General features: G+C 39.6%; 1 protein-coding gene across 1 annotated transcript; it reads right to left on the bottom strand.

Moving 5' to 3' along the window:
• Window positions 1-1,277: 1,277 nt before the first annotated feature.
• LOC115429827 (TBC1 domain family member 10A-like) lies at window positions 1,278-16,323 on the bottom strand. The gene is made up of 9 exons (XM_030149570.1): window positions 15,763-16,323; window positions 13,028-13,127; window positions 11,269-11,376; window positions 11,011-11,117; window positions 9,618-9,732; window positions 9,466-9,531; window positions 8,858-9,047; window positions 6,331-6,485; window positions 1,278-2,648 (listed from the first exon to the last, which is right to left on the bottom strand). The coding sequence occupies exons 1-9, from the start codon at window positions 15,942-15,944 to the stop codon at window positions 2,268-2,270; spliced, it is 1,404 nt and encodes a 467-aa protein (XP_030005430.1). The 5' UTR covers window positions 15,945-16,323; the 3' UTR covers window positions 1,278-2,267.
• Window positions 16,324-19,733: the final 3,410 nt, after the last annotated feature.

Below are 19,733 nucleotides of genomic sequence, written 5' to 3'. Positions count from 1 at the left end.
GCTCAGTGTTAATGCCAGGGCGCCCCCAGGTGTTCATCAGCAGTAATGACAGACCTACACCAACACTCATCAAAGTGTTAACAACAGAGGAAAAGACCTCCGCAGATCCACACGATAAAGCCTCTGGGATGGAAACGAGCGGAATAATACAGGTGAGAAGGAAAACTATGAAACAAAGAACTGAGCAGAACTGATCTGTTTAAGACTGAGAGGGACTGAAGAACCAAGGACAGACTGACAGGACATGAAAGAACAGTGAAAGAACGTCCCAGAGACGACCTGAGCAGGTCTGTGACTCAGAGTCCAACAGGATCAAACCATCAAACACTGTAAAGTGGGTTCACACTTAAAGAGAATCAGGCTGGTTTTGTCCTGATTTTCCCCCTTCCAGACCAAGGACAGTAAACCCCAGAGAATCTTCTGTTTTATCAGATTGTCCCATCAGATTATCATGTGGTCTGAGGTGTGTTCAGACTGAATTTGTCCCGAAACGGGTCGGGGCCGATAATCGTAAATATTAAACTTGTTCAATATTTAAGACTAAAAATCTTCATGTGTGTGGGGAAAGCTGACGACTTCTGAGCAGAGTCCAACACAGATCCAGTTTTCTAAACCCACACCAGTCCATACCCACGTACATTAGACCCACAACCTGACCTGACCTGTTACTAAACCCACTGTCAACACATAACTCACTTTAAGGGTTCATTTGTGTCTAAAACACATACATCATTAAATCTCTAAATCTGTGCAGTTCATTGCCATCTGTGGGTAGATGGAAACTTCCAAATAAAACCACCTGTGGATCAACCAGTCAGATTAGATGAACCTCTTCATTCAATGTCCTGACAATAATTTTCATCTATGAATTTTTATTTTTTCACTTCCTTGCTGCTACCCACCTGCATTTTGTTAAATTTTATCCACTAGCGGCATTGTACCCGTGGTGCCATTGTATGATCGCAGGAGAGGCTAAAATTGCCCAGAATACCTCACAACATTTGAATACGAACATAAAATTGTGCCTAGTAGATAGTCAGGTAATGTTTCTATTCATTTGGCGACAATGGCGGCGATTGGCCCTGTGAAGGCTGAGGAAAATCCGTATGAACGCCCTCCTGTGCTGCAACATCGATTGGACGGACAACGTGCATTATATACTAGTATACCCATGAAAATTCTTCTTTTTTTTTTTTTTTTTTTTTTTTTTTTTTACCCGTCCCCGCATGTTTTTGTGGGTTACTTGAACACCCCCCCACCTTTTTTTTTGGGGGGGGGGGGGGGGGGGGGGGGGCACTACTCAACCGATTCAGGACTCTTCTTTGTTTTTGTTAGATCACGTTTGATCAGGTGAGATTTCTGTCTTGGACTAGATTGTAGATCGGTGGTGGAACAGAACCGTTCTGTGTGTGTTCAGATGATCAGAGTACACACACACACACACACACACACACACACACACAGAACCATCAGAAGTGTTCAATGCCTGATTTTTTGTCTTCATGTGTTTGGTCTGGAACAGATAAAACATCTGTTTAGATTAAGAAAATCCTTATGTGTGGACCCACTTAACTGTGGAGTGGACTCCCTTTGATCCCAGTGTTCCCTTAAATCCCACTGTTCCCTTTGATACCCACTGTTCCCTTAAATCCCACTGTTCCCTTTAATCCCACTGTTCCCTTAACTGTTCCCCCTGTGTGGTCCATGTCAGTCCAGTGCTTCTCCTGCAGCTGAATGGACATTTACAGTCCAACAGTTCCAACAGTGCACAGGCTGACCTCCCTTTGACAAGTGACTGTCCATATTCGGACACTAACCCAAACAGTCCAAACTCATCCACTCAGTTAAAGCGCAGTAGCTGTTGTTCCGTGGCACAAACATCTGATTTCCAACTGTTTTCCCTTTTTTTTTTTTGAAGTTCTCAGTGCTGTATTAAAAGTGCTGTTTAAACCCACATGTTAAAAATAAACTAATGGTGGCAGATGTCCTGGACCGGCCCCAGTGCACTCTGGGTAATGGCATGAGTATGCACCATTATTTTAAAAGTATCCTCAGATATAGTGTGAATATGATCACCATTACAAAAGATTAACAAAAATAGAATTCTGCAAGTGTTCGGATGTGTCATGGCTGCTGCAAAAACGGCCGTCTGTTTTAAAATCATTAGTAGACAACCCTGTGGACAAGTGTCCTGTCCTTTATAGGACAGACTGGACCTCCATCTGAGCCTTTGTGTAAACTCATAAAAGCTGTTCTACCTGCTCCTGTTACAGGTAGGTGTCATGCTCTGCACTGCTCAGACTCTCATTGGACCCTTGGTGCTTTGGCTGATTGGCAGGTGAAGGGTCACTGGGGCTCAGGTAAGTATGCTCCGCCTCCTTCTGCTTTTCCGTTTTTGATTGGATGTTCTCCTTGCTGCCTTCTGTGGTTTCCTGTCCTGGTATGCGTTCTAGTGGTGACTCCACCAGGATGGTAGGGCTCTGTTTCAGGTCCTGTCTGCTGGGCGGGTCGGCGGCCATGACCGCTTTGGCGCCGTGCATCCTGGGAGGGGAGGTGCAGTGCAGATCGCCATGAGTCTCCTTCCAGCGTCGGAGCTGAGCGAGGTGTTCCTTCTCAATGTCCTTCTCAGACACTGACAACTCCAGAATCTAAGACACATACAAACAGTGAGGGGACGAAAGACTGAGGAAAATGAACATGTATCTGATGCAGACTCTGGGGTTTGGGGTGCCAGCGGGGGGGGGTTGTCATATGATTTTCATAAACCTCTTGATGTGATCCCTGAGGTGGATGTGACTGATTAAGTTCAGTATTATTGCACCTGTAGTTTGAAGGAAGGATACTGATATTGTGAGCTTCAAGGTGCGTGGAATGTGCTTTTACTTTGAAAGAGCAAAGGTTTCATTAATATGACATGTACAACAGCGTAACAGCAACAAACAGGTAAGGCCACTGCTGTAGTCCAGGGTATATCCACTTATTTTCAGTCATATACCCTCTTCTAAATCCCCCTCCTGTGCTCCATTCAGTCGTATCTGCAGACAAACTGCAGATTTTTTTCCCTCAGATGGTGAGGCCATCATCCGCCCACCTCTGCCTCTAATTGGCTAGTACTCAGTGCCTTCACTGATTAGATTGTTTAACTTTAGGCATGAGGACTGATGAGCCAATAAGAGGCAGAGTAGGGCAGGTCATGCCCAGGAAAATATTGCTAACTAGTGCGGTCCACCTCTGGAATCTGATTGGACACCTCCTCAGGTGCCAGTGCCACCCCAGTTGATTGACAGGTCACTGCACGTCTCGTTGAAAGATGCGCAATTATTGTAAATGTGAACGAGAAAGGCAGATCAAACATCTTTCAAGTGAGTGACACATATGGACAGAACCTACTTTGATGGAATACATAATTCTGAGGTCAGTTTTAAGGTGGTTTCAGAATGAGTCAGTTTTAAACTAGTGGACATACGACTGCACATTTAGAGGAGAAGAGATGGTGTCAGCAATAGTGTGAGTAGGCTTACGTTATGAAAGGCTAACGGTATGAAAGGCTAATGTTATGAAAGGCAAACGCTATGACAGGCTAACATTATGAAGGCTAACGTTATGAAAGGCTAACGTAATGAAGGCTAACGTTATAAAAGGCTATTGTTATGAAAGGCTAATGTTATCCTATGTTTTCCTCATGTTGAAAACATTTACAGTCATGCAGCTGCTTGTATGTCCAGTAAAACCTACAAACTACTCCTGATCAAGTCATGATCATTTTATAATAGTGAATAAATACTACTGATGGATTTTTGGGTAAACTAGAGTAGTCTCACATGTCACTGTTCTTAAAACAGGGTTTTTCTGTTGTACTTTAAGAAAAAAAAAGGCAAATAATTTTAAGTATATCCACTAGTCCACAGGGACCACTACACCACTGGGTAAGACATTATTGTTCTGACAGGTTTGACTAATGGTGTCACATTAATGCAAATCAACATGAAAAAGCCAATAAATGTTGTAAAACAGACACATGAACCTAAATAAACATTAACATAAGCCCCCTCCATGAACCCCTACACATGAAACACAACACAAACAGTCAAATGTACAGTACCCACAATGCACTGCAGCAAATATGCCACAGTATCCTTGTGTGAACCCTGTGCGAATGCTTTTTTGTGTGTGTTTCATTCACTTCTGGGACAGTGGGTGTCGCCGGTGTCTGACAGCGTTATTTTGGGGGTGGTGTGTATAAAGGTTTGGGAACCCCTGGTTAATAGACCTGGACCCAAATGTACCTATGTCTACAGTTTATTCACTGCTGTTGTCATGGCTGAATGCTTGTTTTTCCTGTTTCATAAAAGCAGAATTTATCACTTCAGAATGAAAGTGAAGCGTGTCCTCGTCCAGTCTGTTAATTCTGGTTTGGATGGCAGCACAAATGAATATGGGTTCAATCAGGTAAGAACAATTCTAATAAATGAGTGTATACACAAACCAGTCAACCACAGGTTTACTGACACTGAAGTAAAGAAAAGGAACGAGCAACCTTTACAACCAACATATGACAGAAAGAATGAGGAAGTCAAACATGAAATATGTACTGTATATAGAAGAGAAAGAAACAGACTCTGAAAGAAAAGAGTGAGAACATGTGTGACAGACAACAGTGGACTGAACAATGGATCTTCAATAGAAATGTATTGATCAGGTCTCATGTATTAAAGGGAGTAGTTTAAATTTACATTCACATGAGTTTGGAATTACAACCTTAGAATATGAATCATGATATTATAGGACAAACCCAATTCATTTGAAGACAAAAACAAAGACACTAAATACTGGGAATGGAAATTTGATAGAAACTTGATAGAGAAAGAATATTTCAATGTCCACTGTAAGAGGAATCTTCATTAAAAAAATATGACAACAATGTCCCTGTTCCAGTAATCCCAGTACTGTACGTGACTGGTGATGGTATGGTAATGCAGACAGATAAGAACAAAGGAAACTACGGTTATGAGAAGATGAGACAGGAGAACAACTGAGATGACAGTGGGTCCAGAATGAACAGAAAACACAAAGACAAGATTAACTCTGCCAAGTCTGAAGCAGGTTTAGCTGAAGGGAATCCACCTCCAAATAAAAGAAAAGAATAAATCAGCTAAAATTTGCTTAGAGGTCTTATTTCTGTCTTTGTGCATAAGAAATCAATAGAAGTGAATCCCCAAAGGAACTTTGTGTTGGTAAATGCAAGTTATGCAAATTTACAGGATTTTTGCTCTGTTGCAACATGTTGATGGTCATATGAACTATGTTTTTAGCTCAAAAATGTCCAATTTCATCACAATTAATGCTATATTTTCATGTCACAAATGGCCAAGTTATATTTGAACAGAATTTTCCTGAAAAACAAATATTCTATTCTTTTAGATTCCCCAATTTTTCTTACAAGATTCTATCCTACATATCACATTTTATTTTTACAGGCTGCAATATGGAGTATGGTGCTGATCCATCCTGCTTATGTTACGCCAATACATACATTAAGAATGTCACACGTCACTTTTTAAATCAACACTTTTCTAATAATAAGCATTTTTATGAAGAAATAACAATTCTATATTGTTATTTACTCTTTAGTATGGTGATAAACTATACAATAAATAATTCTGATACTAGTTTTTGCACAGGGATCCTTTGTGGAAACGGTGACATGGCTGCCGAGCATCAGTATGATGGGATCTGTAACAACCATGTCACATCCGTCCACTGACACATTTTGTGTTTCTGTGTAAGCTGTTATTGTTTTACATCCACAATACTAACATTTATGAATAAGAGGAGAATTAGCAATAGTAAGTCTATAAGTTTATTACTAATAAAGTACTGGTACTGACCAGATCATCATGGGTAATGTCACGTCCGTCCACCAGCAAAAGTTTTCACATACACGTGCTATTCCAAATCCAGTATTTCTGAAAATATAACTTCCACTGTCAAATAATATCAGTAGTCTGTGCACAAATGTATTGGCATTATTTCAACACAGTTCTATGCATTTCTTACAACTTTTTTTTTTGACAAAAATGGCCACTCATTTGACCCCCTAAGGAAATTTTAGCCAAAATGTTAAATTACTTAAACTGTTTGGTGGATGTAACCTGGTAAACAAATATCTTTAAGGTGAATGTGTTTTTTGTCACAGCAGATTTAAAGGCCTGAGTCGGTCTTTTCTGCAGCTGTTCAACAGTGAACCCACACTGACCTCTGAACCTGTGGTAGGTGCAGATCAAAACTATAAAAGAATGATTTATGGATTAATACAGAACACACGTGTACCTCTCGCACCAGGAACCCCTCCTGCATGTACTGTGGCTGAATAGCTCGAAGCAGCTCCATGGTTTCATAGAGACCTTGACAGTTCTTCAGTTTCTCTTGGGATCCCAAAGTGCATTTCAGGAGAACTAGGCCCACACGGAACAGGATCTTCACTCCTGAGAACATCACATCAGATACATGCAGTCAGTGGAACAGGACTGGACTGAAGGGAACTGAAGCACAGAACCAGGAAAGATGCAGTAAAGGTCTTCATCCCACTTTTTTAAAAATTCTTTTTCTTACATTTATTGAACTGAGGGACATGAATTTCCTCTGTGGCTGGACAAAGTTGATCAGACTCTGAATCACTGTGGACACTTCAAAAGTCTACTCTACAAGGTTCAAGGTTCAAGTATTTGTACCCGTGGGTAGATTTGTTTTGCAGATAGAATGATTGCTTTTGGCATTACAACAAAACATACATTGAACCTGTTCAGCAGGTACTTGATCAAGTGTCAAGACAAAAAGTGCTCCGTGTTCCACCATTCAACAACTTCAAGTTCATTTGTCATGTGCGTTCAGGTACAAGTACCATGGCAATGAAACACAGTGTGCCCTGGCTCTCTCTCCAGTCAATATTGAAAAATAAATAACAACCAAATAACAATCACAGCGACAATAAATAGCACTAGCCCTCCTATTGCAAAATAAAAACACTAAATAAATAAATACAATTATAAAAACTGAAAGTCAGGCTGCAGGTTCCCAGCTACCTCCTTCTAGCTGAGCTGCTGTTCAGCAACCGTGTAGCCTGAGGAAAAAAAAACTGTCTTTGAAGCAAGTAGTCCAGGCTTTGATACTTTGTAAACGTTTCCCTGACGGTAGATAATGAAAGAGTCTGTGTGTGGGATGACTTGTGTCCTGTATGATGCCCAGTGCCTTTTTCCTGCTGCGGTTTGTGTAGATGTTCTGTAGTGATGGTAATAATGGTGCTCCAATGATTTTTTATGCTAATTTTACTGTTCTGATCAGGAGTGTGTAGTTGTGTGATATAATGTTCCCAAACCATACCAGTATATTGCCGGTCAGAAGGCCTTCCATTGTGCTGGGATAAAAGTCGATGAGTATAGCAGCATGGATAAGTAAAAGAATAAAATAAATAAATAAGATCAAATAAATAAAAACAAGATGCAATAAAACATAATAAAAAACCTCAAGAAGATAAAAACAGCCTCTGGGATAAAAACCAGGATAAGAACATAAAATTTAAAAATTTGAAGTCAAAATAATAATAATAAATAGAGCAAAGAAATAGGATAAATAACTAAAATAGGTAAATGAAGTGCAATGTCACTATTTCCTGTTGAGCTCAGTGACGGCGACAGGAACAAAGCTGTTTTTATAACGTTGTGTCCTGCACCTTGGGACTAAAAACCTCTGCCCAGAGATAAGGAGCTGAAATTCCCCCCGCAAAGGATGGGAGTCATTATTAAGAACTGATGAAGCCATCCTCTGTACCTGTTTAGTGTACAGGGAGGCGGGACAAGACTGGGACTCACCAATCAGGCGACTGGACCATCTAACTATTTGATTCAGTGAGTTTTTCTCTGCAACTGAGGTCTGACCAAACCACGCCACCAGGCAAAAAGATAAAACAGACTCAATAAAGGAACGATAAAAAAAAGTTAAAATGGTTCGGTCAATGTGGAAGTGGGCAACAATGGAATGGAACAGTAGGATATAAAATAAAACTCTAAAAAACTCTGTGTTTCTGTATCATGTCTACCATGTTTTTACAGTGAACAGACTTCTTCATCTCCTTTTTTCAGGGTTCCTACAGGTTCCTACAGTTTAAATTTAAGACTTTTTAAGACCTTCTTCAGACTATTTCAACAGAATTTAAGGCCCATTTCAAAAACATTCCCAAAGTCAGTTTTCTGGGGCAACATGACGTGAATAATGGCTGCACGTGTGTTGGTCCGAATGTTCTGTGATCATTTCTCATCAGGGGCTGTAAAGTTCACGATAATCAGTTCCTAATTTCATCATAAATAGTCGGGTTGGAACAGGTGGAACTGAGTCGACTAACGTTACTGTCATTGGACTTTGGACATTTAACACATTTAAACACAGTCAACAGGTTTATGGAAAGAACTGAAGACCTACCAGATCAGATTTAAAACCTTTGAAAGACTTTTTTAAGGCATTAAATACAGATTTGTAAATTCAAGACTTTTAAGACTTTTTAAGGCTCTGCAGGAACCCTATTTTTTTCTCATTTTACAGCAGGTGACCTCCATCATTAAGGTTCATTGCTGACACTTACCAATATCCCTTCAACTACAAAGACCAGAACTGACAAATCAAACACTGAATCTAACAAAGGGCGGTTTTATAGGAACTGTAGGATAGGTGGTGGTGGGAGTGTTCAGTTGTTTGTGACTTCATCATAAGATGTCACTAACTGAGAGTGTCTGATATTTACATATAATGTATAAACCAAAGTAAAACTGACTATACTTCAATAGTCATCTACATGGAGTCTCACCTTCACAGAGGAACATGTCCCAGACCCTCAGCACTGAGGCCCAGGGTAGAGTCCTAGAGAAGGCACACATGAACCACTCAGTCATGTACAGGATGGGCTCCAGCTTGTGCTTCTTCAGGTGACGGTGAGCCGCAGGAGACACTCGGTGAAGCAGGGCGTTAAGGATCTCCCCGTCCAGCTGGATGGCCTCCTGACAAACACAGACAGACACTCTGTCTTCATCTGATCGTCTGATTATCTGGTCTTTGGACTTGGGTCACTACCTCATCCAAGTCCCTCCTGGTCTTTGTACCCTGGCCACTACCTCCTGACCTGTCCAGGTTAAAGTCACACCTGTTCAGACTGGCTTTAACCCTTAGTGCTGAGACACTATTAGGTTTTAATCTGTGGTCTTTTTATTACTGTGTATTGTGTCTTATTGTTTTATACAGATTTATGGTATTGGACTAAACTGTTTCTATCTTATAATTTAATCATGTTTTTAGATGTAAAGCATTTTAGTCTTCTTCATGTTGTTGTAAAGTGCTATACAAATAAACTTTAATTGATTGATTGGTTGAGATCCTCATCCTACCCACATATGAGCTGGTGTTTGTCAGGTGCCTTACCAGCCCAGTACTGTAGTAACCAGGAAGATATTTCTCACAAATCTGGACAAGGACCCAGAATGCATCCTGGGAAAATACCAGAAACATCTGATTAGAATTTATGGCAGTAAACTGTGATATTTCCTGATAAAACTGCATAAATCTGTCAGTACCTCTGCTGGCATGTGCATGAGGAGCACAGCAGCGATGGGAGCCTGAGCCTGACAATAGCCCTCCTCAGGACGATGCAGAGTATAATTCTTCAACACACGAAACAAATCCTGCTGCCTACACACAGAGACAGACACACACATGCAGTGCATTTAAGAACAATATTCAGCTGAAATAAAAGGAAGATGGAAATTATGATACAAGCTCCTTTTCCTGAAGAATGAGGACACTTTCTAAAACGTAAAAAAAAAAAATTCAAATGTGTTTGTTCACTAGTTCAAACCTGGCAAACGTCAAAAAAAATATTTTTGCTGTTTTCACTGACAAACTTAAAAGTTGAATGTGTGATATTTAGAATGACAACACGATCAGATGAACACTTTAGTCCAAACAGACTGGTCTGAGTGGAAAATGACAAGGATAGTGTAAACTCTGAGAAACATTTGAGAATCTGTTCAATAGGATCAGATTATTATGGAAACACTGAACATTAGGTCACATGATGGGTTAAAACACAGTATTTGAAATCTCTCTAACGGGACATTTTAGAGACAATTTGACAGTTTAGTGTTGTTAAATGTCCCACATTTTTACTTTTAAATTCATTTTTGCTTTATGTTGGAGCCAAAATACATTTTTGTTTGTTTATTCCTCTTTTATTTTGACCTTAATTTAATAATTGTTTAGTGGGTGTGGCTGTGGTGATCGCAACATGTGCAATTCATCATGGGTGTTGGTATGGGTGTTGCAAGGTTACACATACCTGCTGTGTGAGGTGGGCAGTGTGTGTGTGAGGACAGCCCTAAACAATTTTCTGACCGTGAAACAGAGTAAATTAAGTTGGTCGGTGTTTTCAGTACTTTTTATGTTAAGGAGCCTATTTTGTTTATTTATAGAAAGTATATGGAACAACGATTGTGACCTATAATGAACACTTGGACTTGATATCAGTGAATAAATGGATTGACATATCCAAAGACAAAGAAAACCAGCCGGACATTCATTCATCCACGCGTCAAAAAATACAACAGGTTGAACCCTTCCACATCATAGTAGTGGCTAAAGGTAAAGCCACTACACTTTAGTTGAGCCAAAGGGGATTATCCAAAACAAGGAGCTACTTTAAATTGAAATAAACGTTGGAATGGCAATCAATTAAAGTTCGCTCTCTGACGGGACATTTCTGTGTTTTGACCCTGATGTGTTTGTGGAAGGGACATAAGTACGGTGGATGTAAATCTAAACTGGTCTGTAGCTCAGTCTTTCAGTCTGTAGCTCAGATGGAAGATGACCGTTTCTTTCTGTTTTCCAGGCGTGTACAGGAACTTTGGATTTTATTTTTTAGAAAACGTGCCAACTTTTGTGGAGGTAGTGTTTGTAGCTGAACTCATTTACCCATGGCCTCCTCTTGCTGCAAACATCTCGTGGAAGGGAAACTGTCGATGAAGGTCCCTTTCAATAATGTCGACCCATTTGAGATCTCCTGGCTGGTCATCCAGTTCCTGGAACACACACACAGGTCTGTCCTTATTACATGTGTCCATGAGGAACAGTGGAAATGCTAATTCAACTATTAAAGCACAACTACAGTATGGGACCTTTTATGGTTGTGTTTACTCCATGATGTGGAAAACAGATGGACGGCAAAAATACCTGAAATTTGCCTTTATTTTGCTCCTTTTTGAATTTGGCTCCAGTTAGGTAAAGCCAGGCTCGACCACGCAGCGACGGTGGAATTCCCTTCTGACAGCGATCCTTCACCTTTGGATTAAAAAAAACAAAAACAAAAAAAAACATATGTATAAAATACATAATAGATTGGGAAGAGATCCATAAACACATACAAACTGTATTTAATGTAAACATTCTGTTTAAATGTGAAACTCTAATCTACTGTTTGAATCATGGAACATCACAGACAAAAAACTACGGGTTTTACTGTTGGCAGTTAGTAAGAAATCTGTCAGAGGAAAGGGTTCAAAGTAGAACCATGCACTACTGAGGAATGGACTGAAACTGTCTGAGATTTATGTTATGGACAAGATGACCTTTTATGAGATTTGGTCCAAATGGACTGAGTTTGTAAAACCAATCAGATCTGAGTTCATTTGACTGAACCTGTCCCCTTTTATGGGATGTTGTGATTGTATGAGGTGATGTGCTCCCCTGTTCTGTTCTGTTGTGTTATTGCTTTAACTGAAAATTAATGGAAAGGCAGCATGGACATAGTCACTGAAACTTTCTACATCCATCCTATTTTATTTTCTTGAATGATTAAGGCTGTAATTCATGTATGTGATGAATATTTGCTTTTCCAATAAAAAGATAAAAAAAAAAAACATAATAGAGGGAAAAAAGCACACAGGCCTTAGAATAAATATGGTCATGTATGGTATTACTCTGAAACATGCTGGTGTTCCAAAAGAAGACACAGAACCAACAGCTAAAGGACACGTTTATCATCACCTAAGTGTCAGAGGTAAAAATGGAAGGACATGTCCTGGTCTCCTATGGGACATGTCCTGGTCTCCTCTGTGTTTGTATGTCTTTTCTAAATATGTGTGTGTGTCTCAGTCAAATGCATAATTGTGTCTCTAAAATCCTTTTGGTCCATGTTCACTGATGCATGACTCAGTTGCTACAGTAAAACAGTCAGATCCATCATCTCCAAATCGATCCTTTATCCTGATCATGTCCGTAAAACTAAGTCTGGACTCTGTTGGATTCATAGGGACATGATCGACTCAACTGGAAAGGAGTTCCATTAAAACAACTAATCCTTCAGATCAGAAGAACAACAAACATGAGTAAATCAGACATGTTTAGGTGATCAGTTGGATGTTTCATTCACGTCTACATGGAATGGATCAGTGTTCAACCTTCTTAGTTGTCCTTCAAATTGAACATCTGTCCCTCCTCATAGATTCTACAACTGATATATTTGATGGATAAATATAGTGTGTTGAACAGATTTACACCAATAGAATCTCCAAGGTGGACCAGAATGTTCTTCTAGATTTGAAAAGTTCAACCTAATGATTTGACTGGATTTTCCACCATGATATTCAAATGAGTTCAGGTCAAAGGTCATGTTTGGTCATTCTATGGAGCTGGGTACGTATTAAAGGTACTATTTCACTATTTTATGCATGAATGATATAGAAGTGGATCCAACTGCATCAGAGCTTTGATGGGATTCAGAGGAAATATTGGTGGTTCAAGGTGATGTCAAATGGAGCTGAGTTCAACATCTGGAGGTTTAGAGAGTTGGACAAGATCAATATATGGAATCAGAAGATGGATCCAACTAGGAATCAAACAGTCAGCTATGTATGAGGAAGTCTAGGACAGTGGGACAGGTAGGGACAGGAAGGACAGGTAGGGACAGAAAGGACAGGTAGGACACACAGACCTTCTTGTGTTTCTTGGCCATCCACTTGTCCCAGCTGTTGAGCATTTCCAACCATTTCACTTCTCGTTGCCTCAGAACCTCAATGGGGATTTCTTCAACACTGTGGAGGCGACAGAATGTATTAAAACATATAAATGAGCAAGATATGATAAGAAAAAAAACCAAAACACTTATCAGCTGGTAAAGTAAGAAAAGACAGACCATGTGTTTGAACTGAAGACTACAGCTCTCAGACTGTTTTTTTTTTGTGCTTCTAACATAGTTTTCCGCTTATAGTTCTTTTCTTTAAATATTCTGCCAACATGACAGTTAAATAGAGGAGGGTTCACAGTGGCTCATGTCCTCCATGTCCACTCGGGAAACCCATGCTGACACTAAACAGAATATTTGCAGTTGGCAGCAAACGACAGTGACACTAGGAAGCAGAAGGAGAACGTTGCCCTGGTTCAGTTTCCTCCAACCTCCTGTTAAGTATAAAGGCTGGATTCTCCCTTTATTACACAGATCCTTTGGACTCTCATGTGTTTCCTCTGCTGGTCTAAATACAAACCTAGTCTCCACAAATGGCCTAGATAAACCCACTGTACCAGCTGAGTGACATAGTTTCAGAGGAACTAAAGAGGACTCATGTTTTCTATCTCCATATAAAGACAGAACAATAATAAGTAGAATCAGAGAACAGGTATTTTTGGTTCATGACAGTTGAAAAACCCCACACACTATTGGATGGTTTATTCATAGAACAGACCACTGGGTGAAAAGGACAAACTAAGACCTTCACACATGTCTGAGACTGCAAAACAGTAAACCTCACATTTTAGTGGAACTGAAGGACCAAACAAACTTAACTATTTTGGAATTAAAAGTGTATTTTATGTATGTACATGACAAGAACAATGCATATGAGCATCAATACATTTAACGCAAACGACCCAAAGTATGCAGGACTCACAGGAGAATACAATACTAACACCTGAACCGTATGGGAAGAATGTTAAAAGGAAAACAATAAACTATCATAGGAATAAAGAAACACAACTAAAGTATGACCAAGAATAATGTCAGGATAGGAGTCAGTGAACACCACAGCAATAAACAAACTGTTCCCTTTTACTGTCCCTTTGTCTGTACTGATCAGAGAAGAAAAGAAAAGAGTTAAGAAAAGAAGAGATGAAATAAGATAAGAAAAGATAAGAAAAGTTAACAGCAGCAAAAAACAACAAGCAAATCACAGAGAAAAGACAGGTAGAAAAAAACCCCAAAAAGATATTTAGTGTTTACATAAATATTTATATAAATAATATGAAATAAACATTAGATATTATGTACAGATTTGTATGGTCATGGGTGCACATGTATTCTTATCTTATTTTGTATCTGTTCTTATACAGTGGATGTAAGAGTCTGGTGTTAAATGCCCTGCTCAGGGCCTCTGGGGGGAGGGGTTCAGGAGTGGGAGGGGTTGTCCATGATGGACATCAGCTTTGCCAACATCCTTCTGTCCACCACCTCCTCCATGGAGTCCAGTGGACAGTCTAAGACAGAGCTTATTATAATCTTATTATACAATAAGACATGTTTATTTATAGTAATAGGAATGCTGCTGTAATGCTGTTGATATCTATATTATAATTATAAAACTGGAAGGTCTCATCTGTGTATCTGTGGTTCTGATAAATGTAGTTGTTTGTTTCTGTCCACTTTGGTTCCTACAGTTGAGGAACAGTTCCATGTCTACATTAAATATCTGTTTTCTTTAAAATTCCCTTTTTTAAAACCAGGAGGGACTGATTTCATTCTCGTTGCTAAGCAGTTGCTAGGGGGAGGGACAGGAAGTAGCCTTGCATGATGGGAAATGAAGTTAAAAACAGGAACAATATATTTACTGATTTCAGTCCATAGATATCAGTATGAATATAATAACTGTCATTTAAATATTAAAGAACGATTTAACAAACAATGTTTGTGTCACTACTTATAAAATATAGATGAACATCTGTTCCCATAAGTCAGTTGTGCCCAGTATCAGAACCATCACATCTAAGAACCCACATCTAGAACCCATATGTAGAACCCACATCTAGAACCTGTGGTTCCCCACAGGTCAACACACTAGTAATTATTATGTTATATTATTAATGCTTTAGTTATTCTATTATATTATTATTGTATACTGATTTCATTCTCCTCCACTTCCTGGTTCACATTCACAGTCTGTCTTCCTGCTTCGAAGCTCATTCAAAGTTTATTCAAATGACAAAGACAAAGAAAGTCAAAGTGTTAAATGTCCACTTGAATGTGATAAGACAGTGTGTCTGTGAAGAGGACAGGACAGCCTTCATATCAGTGGACTACTCAGTGGGTTCTGTCTGTAGGGGCAGACTGGTCCTCCACAGGACACACTGGTCCTCCATAGGACACACTGGTCCTCCACAGGACACACTGGTCCTCCACAGGACACACTGGTCCTCCATTGGACACACTGGTCCTCCACAGGACACACTGGTCCTCCACTGGACACACTGGTCCTCCACAGGACACACTGGTCCTCCATAGGACACACTGGTCCTCCACAGGACACACTGGTCCTCCATTGGACAGACTGGTCCTTCATAGAACACACTGGTCCTCCATTGGACAGACTGGTCCTCCATAGGTGTCCCCTGCAGGGACAGTTCAGTCCTCCTCACAGACAGTATTAGACCATTACTTCCACCTCTGTTTTCAACACTTACGTGTCTGAAGAATACTTCTGGGCTCCCCCTGTGAACCCGTACTTGTCCGCCGGGCTCTCCCCGGGAGCTCCGGTGCCGTTGACCTGTGTGTCCGGTCCATTTGAGCCGTCTGTCCCATTGTGTGTCATCTTGTCTGTGCTGCTGGTCCACTCGTGTCCATGTCCCTGTTCAGTCTGTGCCATTTAGACATAAACCTGGACAGAAGCAGCCGTGTCCACTGTCTGTCCACTCAGCTCAGACCCGTGTCCAACCCTGAGACACCGTCCAACATGTCCACTGTCTGTCCACTCAGCTCAGACCCGGGTCCAACCCTGAGACCCCCTCCAACATGTTACCGCTCCGGTTCAGGTTAGCTTAGCCTCTGTTAGCTTAACCCACTACCACAGCTAGCTCCGGCTGCTAGGAGGATTAGCTTCCTCTGATTAACTGCTAAATAACACTAAAACTAAACCCACTTAAGTTAGTTGTATAGTTTTTCTTCTATTACACTTCCTCACACTGGTCACAGAACTGACTTAAGGATAACTGAACCAGTTAATTAATTAATATTCAGCCTCTGGCATGAACTAAAGCCTCTGCTTTAGTGAGTCTGACAAGTACCCATGCTAACAGGCTAGTTTCACACGGCTGTCAGGTGACACACACACACACACACACACACACACACACACACACACTCCTTATCTGAGCCTAAATGTCTGCTGTCAGCAGGAATGTCAGGGTTAGTGTTAGTGTTAACTGGAGGATAAAGGAAGAACAACAGCAGCAGAAACAGTAAACAAACACCTACAGCTGCTCCAGTGTCTGTACTGACACCTACTGATGAAAACAAGTATCTGAGAATACTGCAATTAGAAAAACATCTGAGAATACTGCAATTAGAAAAACATCTGAGAATACTGCAATTAGAAAAACATCTAAAAATACTGGAATTAGAAAAACATCTGAAAATACTGGAATTAGAAAAAAAACATCTGAAAATACTGGAATTAGAAAAACATCACCATGCACTTGGTTCACACCTGTAATGTGTTGGAAGAACTGGACAAAGTTCTATTGAACTAAACCAATAAACACATCTGAATGTGTCTATGTGAATGTTCTACTAAACCTTTACTGTTCTTCATTAATCTGATCAATCTGATGGTAAATATCAGATCCATAAGGCTCAGTTCTACAGATCCACAACATCTACATCTGACTGAAAGAATTAAACAGGTTTTTTATGAAACATTAGCTTTAGAAAGTTGTTTATCGTATTGTACTAGTTCATATTGTTCTGTTTACCTGCTTATTATTCGTATAAATACTTGAATTTATATGTGATGCTTATTTGTTAATGTTGCATATTTCGACTGTTAGTTATCAGTAAAGGTTTAATAAAAAATAAAAATAAAGGGACATTTAAAAAAGACAGGACCAAATGCAAACATAAAATAAAAAAGTAAAAACATCACCACACTCCATCCACTACACATTTATCTGAATAAAAGCAACAGCAGAACCGGAAACTAAAATGGGAAGTGGTAGGTTTAAGTCAAATGTTCCCTGATAAAATAATAGCATAATAGCCTATAAATAATGACAACTCCAATTTTTTTAGTGCAAAAATAACATTAAATGATGAAACTATTTCTATCCCAAACAAAAAAGATGTGAATAACTGGAAAAAACAGAAATTTCTGAAGAAAAATAAGTACAACTTTATCAATATTATGCCTCAACTTATGATGTATACATGTACATTACAGATCAGATCTACCAAGGCCCAAAATAGGCAGAATATTGTTAAAATTGCACTTACTTTTCTTTAGACATTCCAGGTTGTTCATATTTGTTCAGGTTATTGATATTTTATTATTAAAGGATGTCAGAATTTAATGTTCTTTGCAATAAATCAAAGAGAAAAAATTGGCGTTGCCATTATTTACAGGCATAATATATTATTTTTCTCACATTAAACCAAGAAGAAAATTTGGAGTCATTATTTCTAGGTTATTATTTTTGAGTTTGATGCCCTTGACTGTTAATATCTTCAGGGTAATTTTTGCATTTTGCACTTTGTAAATTCATCTCACGGGCCAGATTGGAACCTTTGGCGGGCCAGTTTTGGCCCCCGGGCCGCATGTTTGACACCTGTGTTCTACAGGATTTACTTTTTAAAAAATTCAGTATTTTTTCTTGTCAATAGATTCCACATTATTATATTTCATGAGCTGACAGTTAAAGCATTTTAGGTAACTTTAGTCTATACCTGTTTATAAAGGTGTTAACCCATTTAAACCATAAAAGGTCAGAGTCAGCTGTGTTCCTGTTGTCTTTCTGTCCTCTCCAAACCCCCCCACTCTGTTAACTCCTCCTGTCTTCCATTCACATGCATCACCTCTGTAGTATCTACAGATAACCTATAACCCTGTTCTCAGAGCGTTAGATATCATCTGTCCTTCCCCTCTGTCATGGTCCCTTCCTTTGAGTTTCGCAGAGCAGTCAGGTTCCACAGGTGTGTTGAAGCTCTTCCACAAATGAGGTTAAAGGTGTGATCAGTCAGAAGCCATTTTGAAACACGAGTCAGTGTGTCCTTGGTCAGTTTGCCTCCTACTGGACAGGAGTGGAACACCAGCACAAATTCACTGAAATAAAATAGTGTTCTAACAACACAAAAATATTCAACAGGGGAAACATCAGACATATTTACATATAGTTTACTATGAAAAAAAAAAATCTACATAACTCAACAAACACCTTTTCTGTGTGTTAACTGAAAATTAATAGTGAACGACTGCCTGGTTCACCTGTTTGAGTGGAAGTTGATTTTCCTTACAAATTTTTAATTGAATTTACTTTGAACATTAAACCATAAAACTCAGATTAACACATGACACGGACCCAGATTTAGTACAAATACTAGACTCTTTATTTAAATATTGTACATTTTTCAAAACATATTTACAACAATTCGACCTGCATTATGACATTGTTGACATGTGTATCTTTCACACACACAAACATTGCTTGCTGGAAAAAGGACAATCGTATCATACAGACTGCAGAAGCACCTTTGAAGAACAGCTGATATCACACAGGGGACAGACGGGGACAAGCGCCATTTACATCCAACGCCAGAGGACGGGACAGACGAGACAAGCTTGCAATGACAGGAAAGGCCTCTTCAATACAGGTCCAGCTAATGTTAAGGCTAAAACTGTGCTCCTCCTCACACTGTACCTTCATCTGCATACGGTTCAACCTCTGTCAAACAGATCTGTGAAACTAACACAAATGGACCAAAGAGGAACAGACTCCAGGAGGTGAAAGAAAAATGGCCCAGACAGACCGACATGCAGAAAGTATTCAAACACTGGAAGTTTGACTCTGGATGCAGAAACAAACACATGTGAACCAAAGACAGACGGGTCAACTGTAGGACGAACTATTATTAGGGTTTACGCTCCATCACGTATGTATATTAATATGTAAAATCCTGCTTTTTAATCCAAGCAGAACCAATGGATTCAGTGAAGACAGTAAAAGTACCTTCAACAGGACGGACGGTGGGAATATGACCTAAACACACTGGGACCAGCTGAACGTGGATCAGATCTACGTATATATATCTATATATATCTATATCTATGTTTCCTTCTTTGGTTTTATAAACCTGTCTTATTGTTGATCACAGAAACCAGTCACATTATAACAAATCAGTATCAGACAAACTTTGTTCTAAAATATTTGAGGCATAGACATGTTTGAACATCCACCGTAAGGTTCGGAGCACAAAGAAATGACAGGATTAGCGTTCCATGTTTGTAACAATAACAAAGAGAATGTGTCTTTGGTGGAACCGTCTGAAACTGTCCAAACCAGAGGGATCAACGTCTGGGATTCAAACCCAACACATACACACATGTACATGCACTCGGTACAATCATGGGAACGATGTTCAGATATATCATGTCAAGTCATTTCGA

Source organism: Sphaeramia orbicularis, chromosome 12, assembly GCF_902148855.1.
Source record: "Sphaeramia orbicularis chromosome 12, fSphaOr1.1, whole genome shotgun sequence".
NCBI lineage: Eukaryota > Metazoa > Chordata > Actinopteri > Kurtiformes > Apogonidae > Sphaeramia > Sphaeramia orbicularis.
The sequence above is the reverse complement of the archived record's forward strand: the minus strand, read 5'-3'. Positions and strand labels throughout refer to the sequence as shown.